This window comes from Cydia pomonella, chromosome 1, assembly GCF_033807575.1.
Source record: "Cydia pomonella isolate Wapato2018A chromosome 1, ilCydPomo1, whole genome shotgun sequence".
Classification (NCBI taxonomy): Eukaryota; Metazoa; Arthropoda; class Insecta; order Lepidoptera; family Tortricidae; genus Cydia; species Cydia pomonella.
The window spans coordinates 11,654,830-11,671,393 of NC_084703.1; the positions used below are offsets into that span (position 1 = coordinate 11,654,830).

A 16,564-nucleotide genomic window follows, 5' to 3' on the forward strand; every position below is an offset into this window, starting at 1 on the left:
TATAGTACCAAATTCTCATTGATAATACTAAACATATCAATCGTTAATCTCTCTACGGACGATTTGATAAAACTTACCGCGAGCCGCCCGGCACGGTCGTAACTTCGCGGGGTGCTACGGACAGGAATCAGTTGATCCGGGGGAAAGGGAAGGGCTCTTGGAGGGTGCGGCCCGGGGGCAACGGTGAGTTATCTCGTGGTTTTCAAGTAATTGCTTACCGGTGCTGTCAATGTCCTGTCATGGGGTTCGGCACAGGGTGTCCTCTCAATGAGGGAGAGTTCACCCGAGTGTGTGCTGGAGGGGGCTGCGGTCGTGGATGAGGCCTTCGGGCTGGGCGCGTGAGAGCACTGCGTGGAATGCCGCTGACCTGCGGCTGTAGTACGGTCGCATTTTTATCACTAATACACACACAATATGTAACTGCGAAAGTGACTGGCATAATGACAAGTGATAAAAATGCGACCGTGCTACAGCCCCTGTATAAAACTGCGGTCCCTGTAACTGTCTAGGCAGAGGGCCTATGATGACGGCCGGGGGGTTAATTACCACTGCTGGCCGGCGTAGGCGTGTTGTCCACGAGGATGACCACCTCTCTAAAAAAATCAGGATTTTTCCATCTCCTTCCGACGTAGAGGTTGTCATGAGAGACCAGTGTGTGCTGTCGCCATGCATATCTACTACCTTTGAGAGGGGGACCTTTGGCTCCAGGGCCTTCGAGTCCAAGGAGACGACAGCCTCGGCTGTCGGCAGCAGGTGGTGTACGCGGTGGAATGCTTACTGCGTTCGTGTCACCGCCACCATTGCTGCGAGACGGGCATACCGTGGAGGGTTTAGTCGGTATTTGGCCCTTTGGCTACGAGTCCGACATATCCGTCCTAGTTCCCCGGCTGGGCGGAATGCCTAAATGCATTACTCCACGTAAAAAAAAGGTAACTTCGCAAGTTGACAGATACCTAGAGTACAGTCGAGTTCATAAATATGTATCCATTTCTTCACCTTAATCCATTGCATTAGTGTTAGAAATGTATTTCTTGCAGATATCTCGTTACGTTAGCCTGCTAACAATTAGTCGCCTAGGCCTATAGAAAATCACTCAACGATTAAAAACTTGGCGTATTGATAGTCAGCTTTTTGAAAACGGCTGGTTCACTCAGCTAAGTGATTACATAAATAATTAATAAATTTACAATACCTAAAATACTAACCTAACCGTACATCAAATTCATTAATGTTCAAATTAACTAAATGAATACAGGACGTTCAGCTATCTGGTTAAACGTTGCGTTGCGATCAATGCTGGTTGTTCTTCAGCCAACTAATTAGCTGGCAAATTTAACAAGTTCTCTATAAACTCTGACTGTTGTACAGATATCTTCCTATCTACGAGTAGGAGAGGACAATAAATCAACTAGTAAAACGAGTGTTTTATTACCTATTAGATACTTTTACGCTAACTTGTTTTGGGATAATATGGCCCAGGAAGTTTGTTTTGTCTTTCATTTCTTAGATATCCAAAAGCGACTTGCTAAATGGAGACTCTTTTATGCAAATATAGAGAAATGAGTAGCGTCCATGGTTAGTAGCGTAGTGATAGTTACGTGTGTAGTAACGTACGTACGTACGTGAAATATATGATACAACTACTTATTTCTACATACGTACGTCCCTCTGCTGGGTAGCCCTCCTCTCATATGCGACAGGGACTATGCTGGCCTAATGCGGGTTGAAAAGCTAGTGGTAAATATCAATAGGCATTCCGTACATAAGTTCTGAAAAACTTTCCTTCGGATTGGCCAGACCCCAGTGGGTCCTTTTCTACGGGTATTTTTTTTACCCCTTGTGTCACCGTTTTGAACAGGGGTCTACGGGTAATTTATTTTAACCTCACAACTTAACTAGACTAGCTATTGATTTAGTGTGACGTCCGTGACAACATTACACTTTGAGGAAAAAGCATAGGTAGATAACCTAGGTTAGGTTTGTTAGGTAGCTTCAGATGCCCGAAGGGCAAACCGGCCGGAAATAGGAGCCCCGCGTTAAGTTATGAAGAAAATGTTTTTTTGATAAGAAACAGTGCGGTGGGACCATGGTTAAAATAAATTAGACCGTAAACCCCTGTTTAGAACGGTGGTACAACGGGTAAAAAAATACCCGTGGAGCCACTGTGGTACAAAGCAATTGGGACTACGGTTAATATACCCTTTATAATTGTGTATGTTCCCTTATAAGTAATATCGAGATATCTAAGGACACCCTATCATATCGAGGGCATTATCAAGAACTACAAATGCAACAATCAGTCGCTACTGATTGTTCAAAACCTTATTAAAGTTTGTATTGTACAATCTAAACTTTCACTCTATCTATATTCACCTAATATATAATTTATGTGATCCCCAGATTAGAATTTAGTTAAAGTATACGATAGCGTGTCCATGAATGTTTAATTGATCCACCCTTGATCGGTCAAAGTACGTGACCCAATTGTATTGTCCCAGCTTAGGTAGGTACTTTAGTTTTGTGACGAATTTTATAGTCATACTAATTTGGGTAAAATAAAAGGTATTTGCCCAGCTGTGGGACACTATAGGCTATATACATATTGAGACATATTCGACTTGTCCCTTCTTTTAAGCAATCAATTTTGGACATAAAATGTCAGCAGACCTTAATTACCATATTTATAGAGGGTGTTACCTATCCTGTCATAACCAATTATCCGTATTTTATACATAATAATCAGGCTAATTCACAATTTTGCATAATTGGTACGCGTGTCAGGTCGGCTGTTAGCGGGAAATGGCCTAGCTAATTTATTGTTGTCGAACGCTTTAGTGTGCCCAGGGACTAAACGACATTTGTTTGAAGCCTGCATATCTAATTTGGTGATCTATGCTTATAATTACTGGCTCGTGTGTTCAATAGTTGACGTTTCACGACCATTCGTCACTTTAAGCTCGCAATAGACGTGCACGCGAGCTGCAATAATTCCGTCTGTAGTAAATTCATGGGTTTTACTTGTTCACAACTTTAGTTGAACACCTTCTTTATTGAGTAGTGGATACCATATTAATAGACTCTGCATAATCTCTTACGTTACTCAGTTGTTTTATAATTGTAGAAACAAATCTAACCATGGTGCGCTACGGCGGCGGGAACACGGGACTGAAAGCCAAAGGATCCGTAAACGAGAACCATTGGTTTGAAAAACCACCGAAAAGGGGATTCCTTGCTAGTAAATTTGTTGAGTTTTGCAACAGAACAGATTTGCATGGCTACAAGTATATTGTTATGGAGGATATTAATATGCCGGAAAGGTTTGTTTATATTTTTTGTTTTACATATTGATGAAAAACTGAAATATTAAATTTACAATGTGTGCATCCCTACCTACTTACTCGTAGGTCGTACGTGTGTAGTGTTAGTTATGGACATTCCATTTGACATTATTTATATTCTTTCAAACCTTTGAAGAAATAAAACTTAAAAAATCCATACTACCAGAGTGTTACAAATAACTAAAGCAATTTTAAATTAATACCCTCCGCCTCGGCAATTAAGGTGACTAAATTTGATCGGATGTCCTGCCTTGATAGAGTTCTCGAATCAGGGTCGGTAACTAGGGTTGTCGGGCCAAAGAATTTCCACAAAAAATAAGCAAGTACCTATTTACGATATTTTTTTCTCTCGGTTTGCACTTTGACAAAATATCTATAAGCGTTTCGGCGGGACTGACTGAGACTACTAAGTTTTTCTCATAATAAATTAGTTTCAGTTTTTTTATCAGTAGGTATACATATTTGACAATCCTTTGTTATTTCTTTACTCATACTACACCATAGAGAATTAAGTAAGCATAGAGTGCTCACTCCATACATGAGTTTTCTTACTTACAAATAAATAATAACAACAACAAATAAACAATAGTGAAGGCTATCCCCACCTTTTTTAATTTTGTAATGTGCTTCCCGTACAAAACTTAGTCAAGTTAAGAATGCTTAAAGAAGATTGCAAGGATTCTATAAAATCTGAAGTGATCTGTAACTTTAATGTATATTTGAGCCCGGTCCATGTTGTTCATCTAAATGCGAATATAAGTTGTTTATCTTAGTGTAATTTCATAAGTTATAAGTGTTCTTGCTTATTGCTCATATCTATTTCTTGGTCTCTCTTTTTTTATTAATTGCAACCTTGATATATTTCATATTGTAATATCTTGTGTCACATGTGCTTTTGTATCTAGTGTGTATTTTGTTATTATATATACAGTTTCAGTTATTTGCGAGTTCCTGTAATTGGCTCTGTACTACTATCTAAAAAGTTTAATGTATTTTTTATAGCTGTTGGAATTCCTTGTATAAATAAATAAAATAAAAATAAAAGCCAAATTCGAAAACCCCAAATTCAAAGAACCTCTACAAAAAAATATTCTACGTTACAAAAGAAATAAATTAGTAACACTCAGCGGCTAAGCATCTACAAATGCATAATGAATGGTGAAAATGTAGCCAAAGCAGCTTGGAATGCCATAAATGATAATGTAAGAAATCAACAGCCAAGATATAATCTCTTACAAAGCTCGGAACTTCTTATAAATACGTGTAGGTTTTTATACTGAGTGAGCACACTATGCTTACTTATTTCTCTATGTTTATACTTATATGATGATCAATATGACAGTTTATTTTTATAGGGAGAAGCTTTCACGTAAAATGTTAAGTAATATTTTGAGAAATGTAACATTTAAGGAATAAAAATACGGTAAAAACATATTTTTCAGATAATTTATGAAATAAAGCCCAATCAAAAACCTGAAGGAACTATCATAGGGACCTTCATTCGACAAGAGTCTTTCTCTACTGGAAGAGATCGCTCATGAGCGAGAGTCCGAAAGTTGTTTACTTGCTTTTAATTATGTATTAGAGCTTATCAATACTTTGCCTGAGGCGTGAATGTTTTTTTTTTAAATATATTAACTGTTTCTAAATAATATTGTTAAAAACTGTTTTCGGTTGTCATACCTCATGCCAAAAGAATCCAAAAGGCAAATTATTTCCGACCTCCATCTGGCAACCCTAGGTTAGTCGAAATCGCTAAACCGCGAGCTGTACCTACAGTATAATAACAGAGAAATGCCTACACATATGGCATAAAATATATTTATCAGATATATGACCATTCCCTCAACTTATATACTATTTCTAGTTGGTTATGTAGACGTGGCAGACAAACCTGCAAAGAGGAGGTACCTTTGTAAAATGGACTAAGAAAGACGAAATGAAAATGTTTTTCATTTCTCATACTCAGAAAGTAGGTCAGAAGCGCTGATGGCCTAGCGGTAAGAGCTTGCGACTTGCAATCCGGAGGTCCCGGGTTCAAACCTCGGCTTGTACCATTGAGTTTTTCGGAACTTATGTACAAAATATCATTTCATATTTACCAGTCGCATTTCGGTGAAGGAAAACATCGTGTGGAAACCGGACTAATTCTAACAAAGCCTAGTTTTACCCTCTGGCTTGGAAGGTCAGATGGCAGTCGCTTTCGTAAAAACTAGTGCCTACGCCAAATCTTGGTATTAGTTGTAAAGTGGACCCCAGGCTCCCATGAGCCGTGGCAATATGCCAGGACAACGCTAGGAAAAAGCTATGCTATATAATTTTGATAACTAACTCCCGATTTCGTAAATAACGATATTTTTACCTAAATTGTTAATTGAAAGTACCCTCAAGAAATTCTCGTGAAGTTTATACTTAGCCTTGTTTTTTAATTGCAATGTATTTACTTTCCTCGTATTTGAAATGAAAAGTAGAGTGTTTAAGTAGGGTGAAAGGCACCATTTCATCCCTTGGTTAATAATCTACTATTGACATCGACTTTACTATGACATATGTATTTTGTTGTGAAATCCCAAGTTGCCGATGGTAAAATGTTTCGACGGACATGACATCAAGTCGATTAGGATGATCATTAAGGCGATGTTCTGTAGAAGCCTGTGGGCGCTGGCGGTGGTTTTGAGCGTCGGCGTTGCGGCGTACTTCGTCGTCACCGCCTACCGTTGGTACGCTCGGAATCCTATCGTCACGGTAATTCATTTATTATATTATTGAACGTTTGTAAGTTATCTTAAGAAAAAGGAAGGCAGGACATTAATACACCCTAAATATTTCAATTTGTTGCAACTTATCTAGATTAATGTAGGTATAATTGATTTACTTAATTAGCTTAAATATAGAGAGCGGCGAACAGAAAGAAATACGAATCACCATTTTGATTTCATACACTAACATTCGACAATGGTGCAAAATCCGTGACAGACTGCCGCAATTATCAATTCGGGGGACATTATAATTATTAGCTGCGTTCGGAAAATGGGCCCTAAATCTGGCAAATGCGCCGCAAACGCGCATTCTATAGTTTCATGGAGATTGCGCGCTCTATGCGCACCCTGCAAAAGTTGCTCTAATCAGGCTTACACTCTTTAAGTCTGAATTAAATACGCGTGCTTGTGTGTGCGTGAATTCTTAAATGTTCGGACATATACGTTTGGTCATTAGTTCGTAGGGTTATCATCCACCGGAGATAAGCGTGGTAATAGTGCGAGAGAAAAAAATCGTAATCAATAAAATCCATGGGCCTAGCCAAGAGGAGAATCGTTTGATAGAAAACTTCAAAATAAACGTAAATATTAAGTAATGTATGGAAATAGTTACGTGACTTTTCGTAGCATCTGTCATCCCGAAAACGTTTTTTATTTTCATTTGGTGTTTATTAGATGTACGATTGCGTACTAGCTCTCATAGAAACGCGATCAATCGATCTGATGGATGTTTACCCTACTGTGCTATATATTAATCAAAGATATTAATGTGCCCTAAGTTAATAGACAGGATACTATATTATATATTATAGAAGATAGATAGAATACTCTTTATTGGCACACCTCAGTAAAAGATACAGCTTAAAGAAAAACAATTGATTAGGGATAGTGGCAGACAACAGGCGGTCTTATCGCTTACATATTTGATATATTGCTTTTGCAGGTAATCGAGAGCACTCACGGTCCTGTCTGGGACGTGCCATTTCCAGCTGTCACTATTTGTGATTTGAATACCATTTCTCGGAGAGCGGCAAAGGAGTTCGCCGGAAATGTGTCGGTATCTGTAGTTAGGCAATAAAGCGTTAAGGCGGTGGATTACGTTTCTATACACTGAAGTAGTTAAGCGACTTAAGCGGACGAGCTGTTCTAAACGCTTTAAAGATAATAAAATTAGAGTCAGATCATTCCCAGTTTAGCCATTTCTAAATATTGCTGGCTCCTCCTTGTTTTTACGTATTTATCATTATGGGGCAATGCCCTAAATTGAGAAATACCATCGACTTTGATAATGTAGGTATTGCACCTTAATAAATTCAAATTTGGCTACGGCCCTGACTTAATTCAGAGAATCAGAACACTTGAACATATAAATGGTAAAAGAATAATTGTAAAAAAATACATTGATTTGAAAGTCTCCCTCTGCTGACGGTTCAGTTATATATTATTTAACGGTGTCATGGGCGACGAATATTGGTAAGGTTAGTCACGACCCTTCACCGACGATATTAGTTTTGCACATATTTCAGGACTCTCCCTCCGAACATCACCGCGGATAATGTGTTCGAGTACCTTCGCTGGGCTCCTCTGCTCCATTCCTCGTTTCAAGCCAACGACACACAAAAATATATGTTAAGCAAGCTGCAAGATGTGCTAGATCTCAATAAAATTACAACAGAAACACTTTTTGCAAGTGTAAGTGATTTAATTTGTGTACAAAATATCAATTATGTTCATTGAGTCGAATAACAAAATTTATATCGCCGACAGTGCTTTTACTTCACTAGTCATATCATCAGGATCATCGGCTGCTAAATGCTACACGTAACCGATTAAAAATTATATTACCTACCGAAAATGCTTCAAAAGGCGTTTTTAAAACTAAATAACGATTTCATTGGGCCGCAATCAGTCACATCACAGATAAAGCAATTGAAAATGGCGCGATGGTGAACAAGACTTTTAGCGGCCATGTTTAATATTTCACGGAAAATGGAAACATGGTCGCCCTAAATTTACTTGGCGCCGTTCCGCGGAGCAAGAGTTGGATGTACTCGTATTGGGGATGGGGTGAGAGGAGGTTACCCAAACTGCCCAGGACCGTAGTCAGTGGAAGAAAATGTTTCGAGCCTATACCCCAGCGGGGGGTAACAGGATGGAAACAAGAAGAAGAAGTTTAATATTTCCCTGCGCGTTCACAGATGTCACCAGTGTCATCGTGTGGCCAGTTGGTACAGCGCTGCATGTGGAAGAACACCGTGTACCGCTGCGAGATGATCTTCCAGCAGGTGTTCACGCAGCTCAATTTGTGCTGCGCGTTCAACTACTTTGCGGTCAACGTTTCTCTCAACACATTGCATGCGTAAGTATGAAGAACGTGGCCGAAGTAACTTGAAATTATTTTTGTTTGTTTCCTGGATGGCGCGAATATGGTCGAGCGTCCAGCAATACGTGAAAGACTAGGGTTACCAGATGACAGGAATTTTCCTGACATGACAGGAATTTTGGCCCTTTGTCAGGAATGGGGACGGAACACGAAAATGTCAGGATTTTTTTGAATTGATAGACTTTATTATAAGGTACCTTTTTATTTACTTAAATTAATCAAAAACATTGAAAAATAAATAAATAAATGAGATCCACTAACCTTATCAATAACTAAGAATGTACTGTTACAAATTTTGCATAACACGTCACTATTGGGGTCCCTTCCTAATCCTGGGGGGCATTCAGCCAAGAACGGATATGTTGTTAAGAAGAATGCTTACTACTGGACGCCATAATACAAGGATCGGAAATTGCGCGCGTGGTATTTTATACGTAATCGAGGGAGCGTAGATCGTAACGTAGGTATCACTCTTCGGAAATCAGGAATTTTGTTAGGAAATTCTAAATTTTTATCTGGTGACCCTATGAAAGACCACTGTTTACTATTGAGTTTTTTTCTTCGCAGCTGCGAATGTTAAGCTATAATTAATCTGTGCACAGGACCAACGAGATAGGCAAGCAGGTGGCGCCGCGCCGCGTGGCCTCTTGCGGCTACCAAACCGCGCTCACCGTGCTCATAAACACCTCACCTGACGACTACTACAGCTCCGAGGTGGCTTCGCAGGGCGCACTGGTGCGTGTTGTGTCTGTAGTCACCAGCTGGGCGAGAAGGCGTGTCTTCATAACCCATTCACTAGTAAATTGGCTCTGATAGACACACAGACAGACACACGTCGTGCTATCCTATAAGGTTTCTGTTGTAATCTTTCGAGGTACGGAACCCTGAAAACTAACTAAACCTGAATAAATCCTATCTTGCTTCGGTCTAAATAGAACCGTTGTCATTATTCTAACTGTCCAGTATTATCACTTTAGACGAGGAAGTTGAACATATTACAATAATATCAATGCTACAATCCGATTATTTGATCTAATCTGATTAATAAGCACCTTCGCATTGCCTTCGAATCAGTGTCCACTAGGTGGCGTAAATAACTTACTCGCAAAACTCGCAAATCATGTTACTCGCAAAAATTTAGATACGTTCCTGAATTGATAAGTCATCCCAAATTGATATAGCTTTTTATTAATTTTTCAAACGGGAAGTGCTAAATGTTTATTTTAGCAGCGTCGACGTTGCACCGCCGCCTCTCGCACGGCGCGGACGCAGCCAACAATAATGTAAATAGAATTGGGAAAATTGTTATGTTTTGGGAATGAAAACTCTTTGTTCCCGTCACTGCGCGTGATGCTGATGGCACGCAGAGATGGGAATAGTTAAGTATTTGGTTTTACAAGGGGGCAAGTTGTTGTTTAACCCCTCGTGCTACCCATAATATTGGTACCTGAGCAAGCAAATGATTCGAACATTGAACTTAGAGCATAGCGAGTGGTTTGTAAAGTGGAATTTATTTTTTATTTTTTTATACCACGACGGTGGCAAACAAGCATACGGCCCGCCTGATGGTAAGCAGTCACCGTAGCCTATGGACGCCTGCAACACCAGAGGCATTACATGCGCGTTGCCGACCCTTTAAAAACCTGTACACTCCTTTTTTGAAGAACCCCATACTGTAGCCGCTCGGGAAAACCTCGGCAGGAAGCTCATTCCACAGCCGAAGCGTTCGCGGGAGGAAATTCCTCTTAAACCGAATCTCGAGCGTTGCTAGGGTTTCATGGCATGAGGATTAAACAAACTTTGCTTCCGAGTGAAATACAAAAAAACACCCCACTAACGCTAGGAAAATACTAACTGTTAAACATTACGAATTATATTTACAAATGAACGTAATTAAATATTTATCATTCAATATTATCACTTAAATACCACTTATATAATACGGACATAGTAAGAAAATAGTAAAACGGACATTAAAACGTTCATCATGTTGTTGCGATGTATTTTTATTTTATCTCCATTAGGTATTTTTGAAAAAAGGGCTGAATGTACCTCAAACGGAAACTGCCTGAGTTCGGCTAGAAAGTCTATTTTTTTTTTACTAAAGTAAGAACGTATGGAGCTTTCTTTTTATACCTAGTACGAGTAGGGCCATTTCGCACATAACTATTGGACATAATTCAAGTGTCACGTTATGCCCAGGTGTTCATAGACGACTCGTACAACTTGCCGGACTTGGACTCGCAGGCGCGCATGGTGAACCCTTCCACTGAGGTGCTGATATCGCTGTCGCCCGAACGCACATATGCGACGCCTGGCATCAAGTCCTTTCCGCCGGAACAGCGGCAGTGCTACTACAACGACGAGGTAACAAATGTAGTGAGACCTTTATGGATGACTCACGCTACAACGGACCGGGCCCAGGGGATTGGTAATTAGTTACAGTTACGGACTACCGCGAAAACCGAATTTCGCAAATTGCGGGGATTTTACTCTTTTACTCTCACTAAGACGTAATTAGAGTGACAGAGAAAAATGCTCGCAATTGAAGAACTTTGGTTTTTGCGGTTATAGCCCAGGCCGGTGCGTCCGACACTTCAATTTTCTACAGAAACATCACGTGATCACCGATCACCTGTCATAACTAGAAAAAGAAGTATCGGAAGCCTCGTCCTGGGCCCGGACCGCATGACTGTCCTAATATTGCGATTTTCGACCGTTGTAGTTATAACTCACAACGTTGACAATTATAAAATCTTTTACAGAACATATGGTGCTACTTCACCGCACTAGTGCGAAAATTAGCATATTACGTTACTATGTCGAACATTTAAAGGGTCATATGTACTGTAAAACGTTGTACGATACATGTGCGAATATTAGGTAATTCGCAAATCGTGTCGATTTAAATTTTATTTATCGCCACTCGTTTCGAGTTTCCTATTTTTCGCACTTGTATCGTAATGTACTATTATTATTTATGTAGGGTTTATTACGGTCGATTTCTGCTACCAATTAATGCTAGAATTTTAAAACTCTGTGACATTGAGCAGACATTCTAAGGTATGATTTGTTTTTTCTAGCTTAGGGCCTCTTGCACCAATCCTACGTTAGCCACTAACTCAGAGTAACCCTTAAACTAGGGTTAAATTGTATTGTTGACTCCGGGTTTAACCGGTTAAGTCAGTGGCTACTCCTGGAAGGCGCAAGTGGCCCTTAGTTGTTTAAATTTAGTTTAGTATGGATAGATTTAACAAAAAACAAACATACTACGGCAGTATGCCCTAGAATAGAAGTTATACTTAATTATTCATGTTAGTAAGTTTCTTCTGCGTTCCATTTACTGCAGACACTTTTCACTTTTTTACTTTAGCAATATCAAGATTTGGTATCTATTGACGATTATACATACTATGACGCACTTTACTGACGCAAAACTGAATACAGATATTAATCTATTTAAAAATCTTTCCCGCTATCTACCCAAATCAACCGATACTAATTGATTCTAATGAAAAGGAGTACAACTCCCAAACAAGTTTTATGGAATTTACATCTTTTTAAATCCGAGTTTCATTGATTGGTTTACCTTGCTATTGTAGAAGATAGAAATCTTAGAGTATATCTTGTATGTTACTTCAAACAATGAGACGCCATAGTGATGAATTGGTGATAATAATTAAGCCATATATTTCCAATAGATTACATTCCACGCTTCGATATATTAATTACATTATTATTATTTTGATTGTATAATTATATAGTTAGCAATATAAATAGCAGTAGCATAAGACATTAATTTATATATATATATATATATATATATATATATATATATATATATATATAAATTAATGTCTTATGCTAAAATAAATAAATATATATATATATATATATATATTAGATGATAAATTAGTTTATATTAATTAGTAGTATTATAGTATCTAATTATTATCTATTGGGCTGTCCATTTACGGACATAGGCCTCCTCCCTCCTGTTCCACTCGTTCCTATCAGCGGCTACTCGGGTCCAGGTGATGCCCGCCTCGGCGACGATGTCGTCTCGCCAGCGTCGCCGCGGGCGGTACGCGTGCCGCGTGGCGCCGCGCGGGTACCAATGCAGGATTTTTTCGCTCCATCGTCCGTCACTAGTGCGAGCCGTGTGTCCAGCCCATCGCCATTTTAATCTGCAAGCCATTTCCGCTGCATCTATTATCTTAGTGCGACGGCGGATATCTGTACTGCGTACTCTATCTGTTAGCCTAAGATTTAGCATGCTTCTTTCGGCTGATCTTTGAAACACTTTAAGTTTTTGCACAAGTTCTTTAGTTAATGGCCAAGTTTGGCATCCATATAATAGGGTGGGCGTTACTACGGAGTCCATGACTTTTTTCTTTAATTTTATGTCTATTTTAGACTTAAATATGTGTTTGTACGACCAGTATGCCTGCCAGGCTTTTTTAATTCGTCTCTCGAGTTCTTGAACCGGGTCGCGATCCTTGACAGTTATATTTTGACCGAGGTATAGGTATTCTTTAACGTATTCTATATTTTTAGATGCTATTGTCGTAGATTTAGTGTCGCCGTTGGTCATAATACATGTCTTTTCGGGATTCATTTCTAAACCACATTTTTTACTTTCATGTTGTAAAGTTTTCAACATGTATACGAGCTCGTCGTGGTCTTCTGTCATCAAAACTATATCGTCAGCGAAACGCAGGTGATGAAGCCGTTCGCCATTTACGGAAATACCATAGTTTTGCCAGTCTAGTCTTCGAAATATGTATTCTAGGAGAGCCGTAAATAAGTTGGGCGAGATTGGGTCTCCTTGTCTCACGCCACGTTTAATATCAAAGTACTCTCCTTTCTTCTCCAACCTAATTAGCGACTTTCCCCTGCTGTATATTTCTGAAAGAATATTTATATATTTGCTGTCGACTCCCTGTTCTTCGAGTGCGACCCAAAGCTTTTCATGCGAAATAGTGTCAAAAGCTTTCTTGTAGTCCACGAAAGCTATGTAGAGTCGCTTGTTATATTCACTATACTTTTCTATTATTTGTTGTAGAGTGAAAATGTGGTCGATTGTCGAATAGTTGCGTCTAAACCCTGCTTGCTCTACAGGTTGTTCAAAATCTAGTGTTTTTCGCATTCTGTTTAAGATTACAGTCGTAAATAGTTTATACGTCGATTGGAGCAAACTTATAGGGCGATAGTTATTTATTTTAGATGGATCTCCTTTTTTAAATATTAGTGTAATAGTCGATGTTTCCCATTCTCTGGGTATTTTTTCTTGTTTAATTATTTCATTGAAAAGAGCTGTCAGGTGAGGAGTTAAGGGTTCTCCTATTGCCTTTAGTATGTCGTTAGTTACGCCGTCTTCGCCAGGGCTTTTCATATTTTTCAATGTGTTTATAGCAGAATGTATTTCGCTTTCTAATAGTGGCGCTATAGTCGTCGGTGTTCTTTGTCCGTCTCTCGGAGTAGAGTCTTTGTTTTCAGAATATAGAGTCTTGTAAAATGTTGTTGCTAATCTGATTATACTGTTACGGTTTGTATGTTGTCGTCCTGTATCATCGGTAAGCGAGGGTATCCACATTTTGTGGTCATTTATGCGTCTGCTTCCGCGTTTAGCGGATCCTCTTTTAGAAAGCTCCTCCTCTATAACTTTCATTCGATGACGGAGTCTATTTTCTTTCAGTTTATTGCGGATTTTTGAATATAATTGCTTGAGCTTCCTTTTTTCTAGAGCCGATTTAGATGTTTGATTCTTCAATTTTGTTCTCTCATTTATTAGATTTTGTATTTTTTCTGTTATTATTGTAGCGTTTGTGTTTTTAGGGGCAGTTTCAGGTGGTAATCTTAAGGTGCAGTTTTTTATTTTATTTTTAATCTTAGTGTAACTGTCCTGAATATTGATGTATTGAAGTGGTTCGGCGCATTCTGAATGAAAAATGTTTTTTAAGGACTCTTTTTCTATTGGATTATATTCCTTCAGTTTACCTTTAAACGCTATTCTAGATTTTTTGTCTGATTTCAGTAAATAACATGTTGCTCTAAGTAGTCTATGGTCCGTCGGATGTGTAGTATTTATAACTTCCACATTTTGTATAGTTTTAATGTTCTGTTTTCGAGTTATAATAAAGTCGATTTCATTATGAGCTTTTTCGTTTGGCGACTTCCATGTCCAACGAAGTTTTGGGTTTTTTCTAAAATGAGTATTCATTATGTATAGTTCATGCTCAAGACAGAAGTCGATTAGGATTTTACCTCGACAATTCCTTGTACCGTATCCCCATGACCCCATAACAGTGTTGTCTTCGGTGGTAGGCATTCCAATCTTCGCATTAAAATCTCCTATGATTAACATGTTTGCGTAGGTATGCTCCATTGCGTGGCGTATGTCATTATAAAACGTCTCTATATGTTCCTCAGGGGCTTTTTTTGTAGGGGCGTATGCCTGAATAATGCTTAGTTGGGTATTATTTATCATAAGGTCCAATCTTGCTACTCTGTCGGATATGGGTTTAAAATCAACGATGTATTGTTTTATTTCCGTTTTGATCATAAATCCCACACCGTTTCTTCCACTTTTTTTCCCTGTATATAGTAGCATGTAGTCTTTATGTTCCTGTAAATTAGTGCCTTTTATTTTCACTTCTGAGAGACCGAGTATGTGCCAATTTATATTCTTTAAAGCGTGTTCGAGTTCTTCCTGGCGACCTGTTCCTAGTAGAGATCTCACGTTCAATGTAGCAATATAGAGTTTTTCATCCGTGTGTTTGTTTTTCTTTTTATTCGTTACATTTGGTATTGGAGTGGAGGGTAATGGTCTGACGCTCCCGCGGGGACCAGCCGTATTGGGAGGTTGAGTATTGTTTTCTGTATTGTGTTTTTTTATTGATAGGGAGGGGGCCACTTTATATCATGCCGTCATGCTGCGATCTGTCACTTCAGTGCTCGTGCTTTCAGAAGGTTTCATGTATTCTGTTATGAGATTGTTAACTTTGTGTTTCTTAGTTGTTTTTAGTAATTCCCTTGTTTCGGAGCTTTCATCGTGTGATTGCAATGGAGATGACGATGGTGGTCTTTTGTTACTGGTTTTTTTCTTGTTGGTTGTTATTATTAGCTTGTCGTAGCGAATAAAAGCCTCGTTTCCTTTCTCTTTTTCGAGCTTTTGTTGTGATTTTAAATCTTCCCTGATTTTTAGTATTTTTGCCGGATATTCATGTTTAATATATAATCCAGACCCTTCTAATAATTTTTTATTCTTTAAAATTTTAATTTTTGTTCCTAGGGTTGTGAAAGTAACGGATACTGGTCGGGTTTTAATCCCTTTTATGCCAATCCTTCTAACAGATTCTATTTCTGATGCAGATATATTTAATTTCATTTTTTCCTTTGTAATTTTGTGTAGTTTTTCTTCCAATTCTAGATATGATTTTTCACCTTCCTCTATGCCAAAAAATACTAGGTTCCTCTGAACTGACTTCTTTTCTATTTCGTTTAACCTCTTTTCTTGTTCTTCTGTTAAGGTGCGTAAAGAATTCACTTCGCCGCATAAGGTGCTGAATTTTTCATTCATATTGCTTATGATATTGGCCGTAATTTTTTCTTCAGATTTGGCTATGGAGTTTTCTATGTTAGCAAATTTTTCCTGCATCTCATTTCTCATTTCCGTTAAAAGTTTTTCTATTACATTCATTTTGCTCAACTTTGATTTTCGCGCCCTCTATTTAAATTTTGTAGAAGAAATTTGTTCTTGGTTAAAGCGATCGACGGATTAAGAGTAGCTTATAATTTACTTTAGTGGCTATTGTAATTATTCCAACATTAATCGCTAGATGGCGCTAATATCAATAACACAGTTGAGTTTTCACCATGGATTCTGCGATATAAAGTCAATTATTGTATTCCACTTGTTTAGTTCACTTTAATAAATATCACGAATAAGTCATATCTTGAATTGACTTCTCATTAATAATTTTTTCACAAATCTTTTGTCACTTTTTAGATAGGTGGGTATGTAGGTAATCACAGTTCCAGACGTATTTTTGTAGTTTTCACCAATTATTGTCAATATTTTT

General features: G+C 38.4%; 1 protein-coding gene across 1 annotated transcript in view; it reads left to right on the forward strand.

The window, feature by feature from the left end:
* The first annotated feature begins 1,071 nt into the window (after positions 1-1,071).
* LOC133534811 (sodium channel protein Nach-like) overlaps positions 1,072-16,564 on the forward strand; it is a 29,000-nt gene continuing 13,507 nt past the window's right edge. Inside the window, exons 1-7 of the mRNA XM_061874100.1 lie at positions 1,072-3,317; positions 5,987-6,083; positions 7,041-7,150; positions 7,624-7,789; positions 8,296-8,456; positions 9,083-9,215; positions 10,683-10,847. Of these exons, the coding sequence (XP_061730084.1) occupies positions 3,136-3,317; positions 5,987-6,083; positions 7,041-7,150; positions 7,624-7,789; positions 8,296-8,456; positions 9,083-9,215; positions 10,683-10,847 (1,014 nt within the window). The 5' untranslated portion in view covers positions 1,072-3,135. The remainder of the gene's footprint in view (positions 3,318-5,986; positions 6,084-7,040; positions 7,151-7,623; positions 7,790-8,295; positions 8,457-9,082; positions 9,216-10,682; positions 10,848-16,564) is intronic.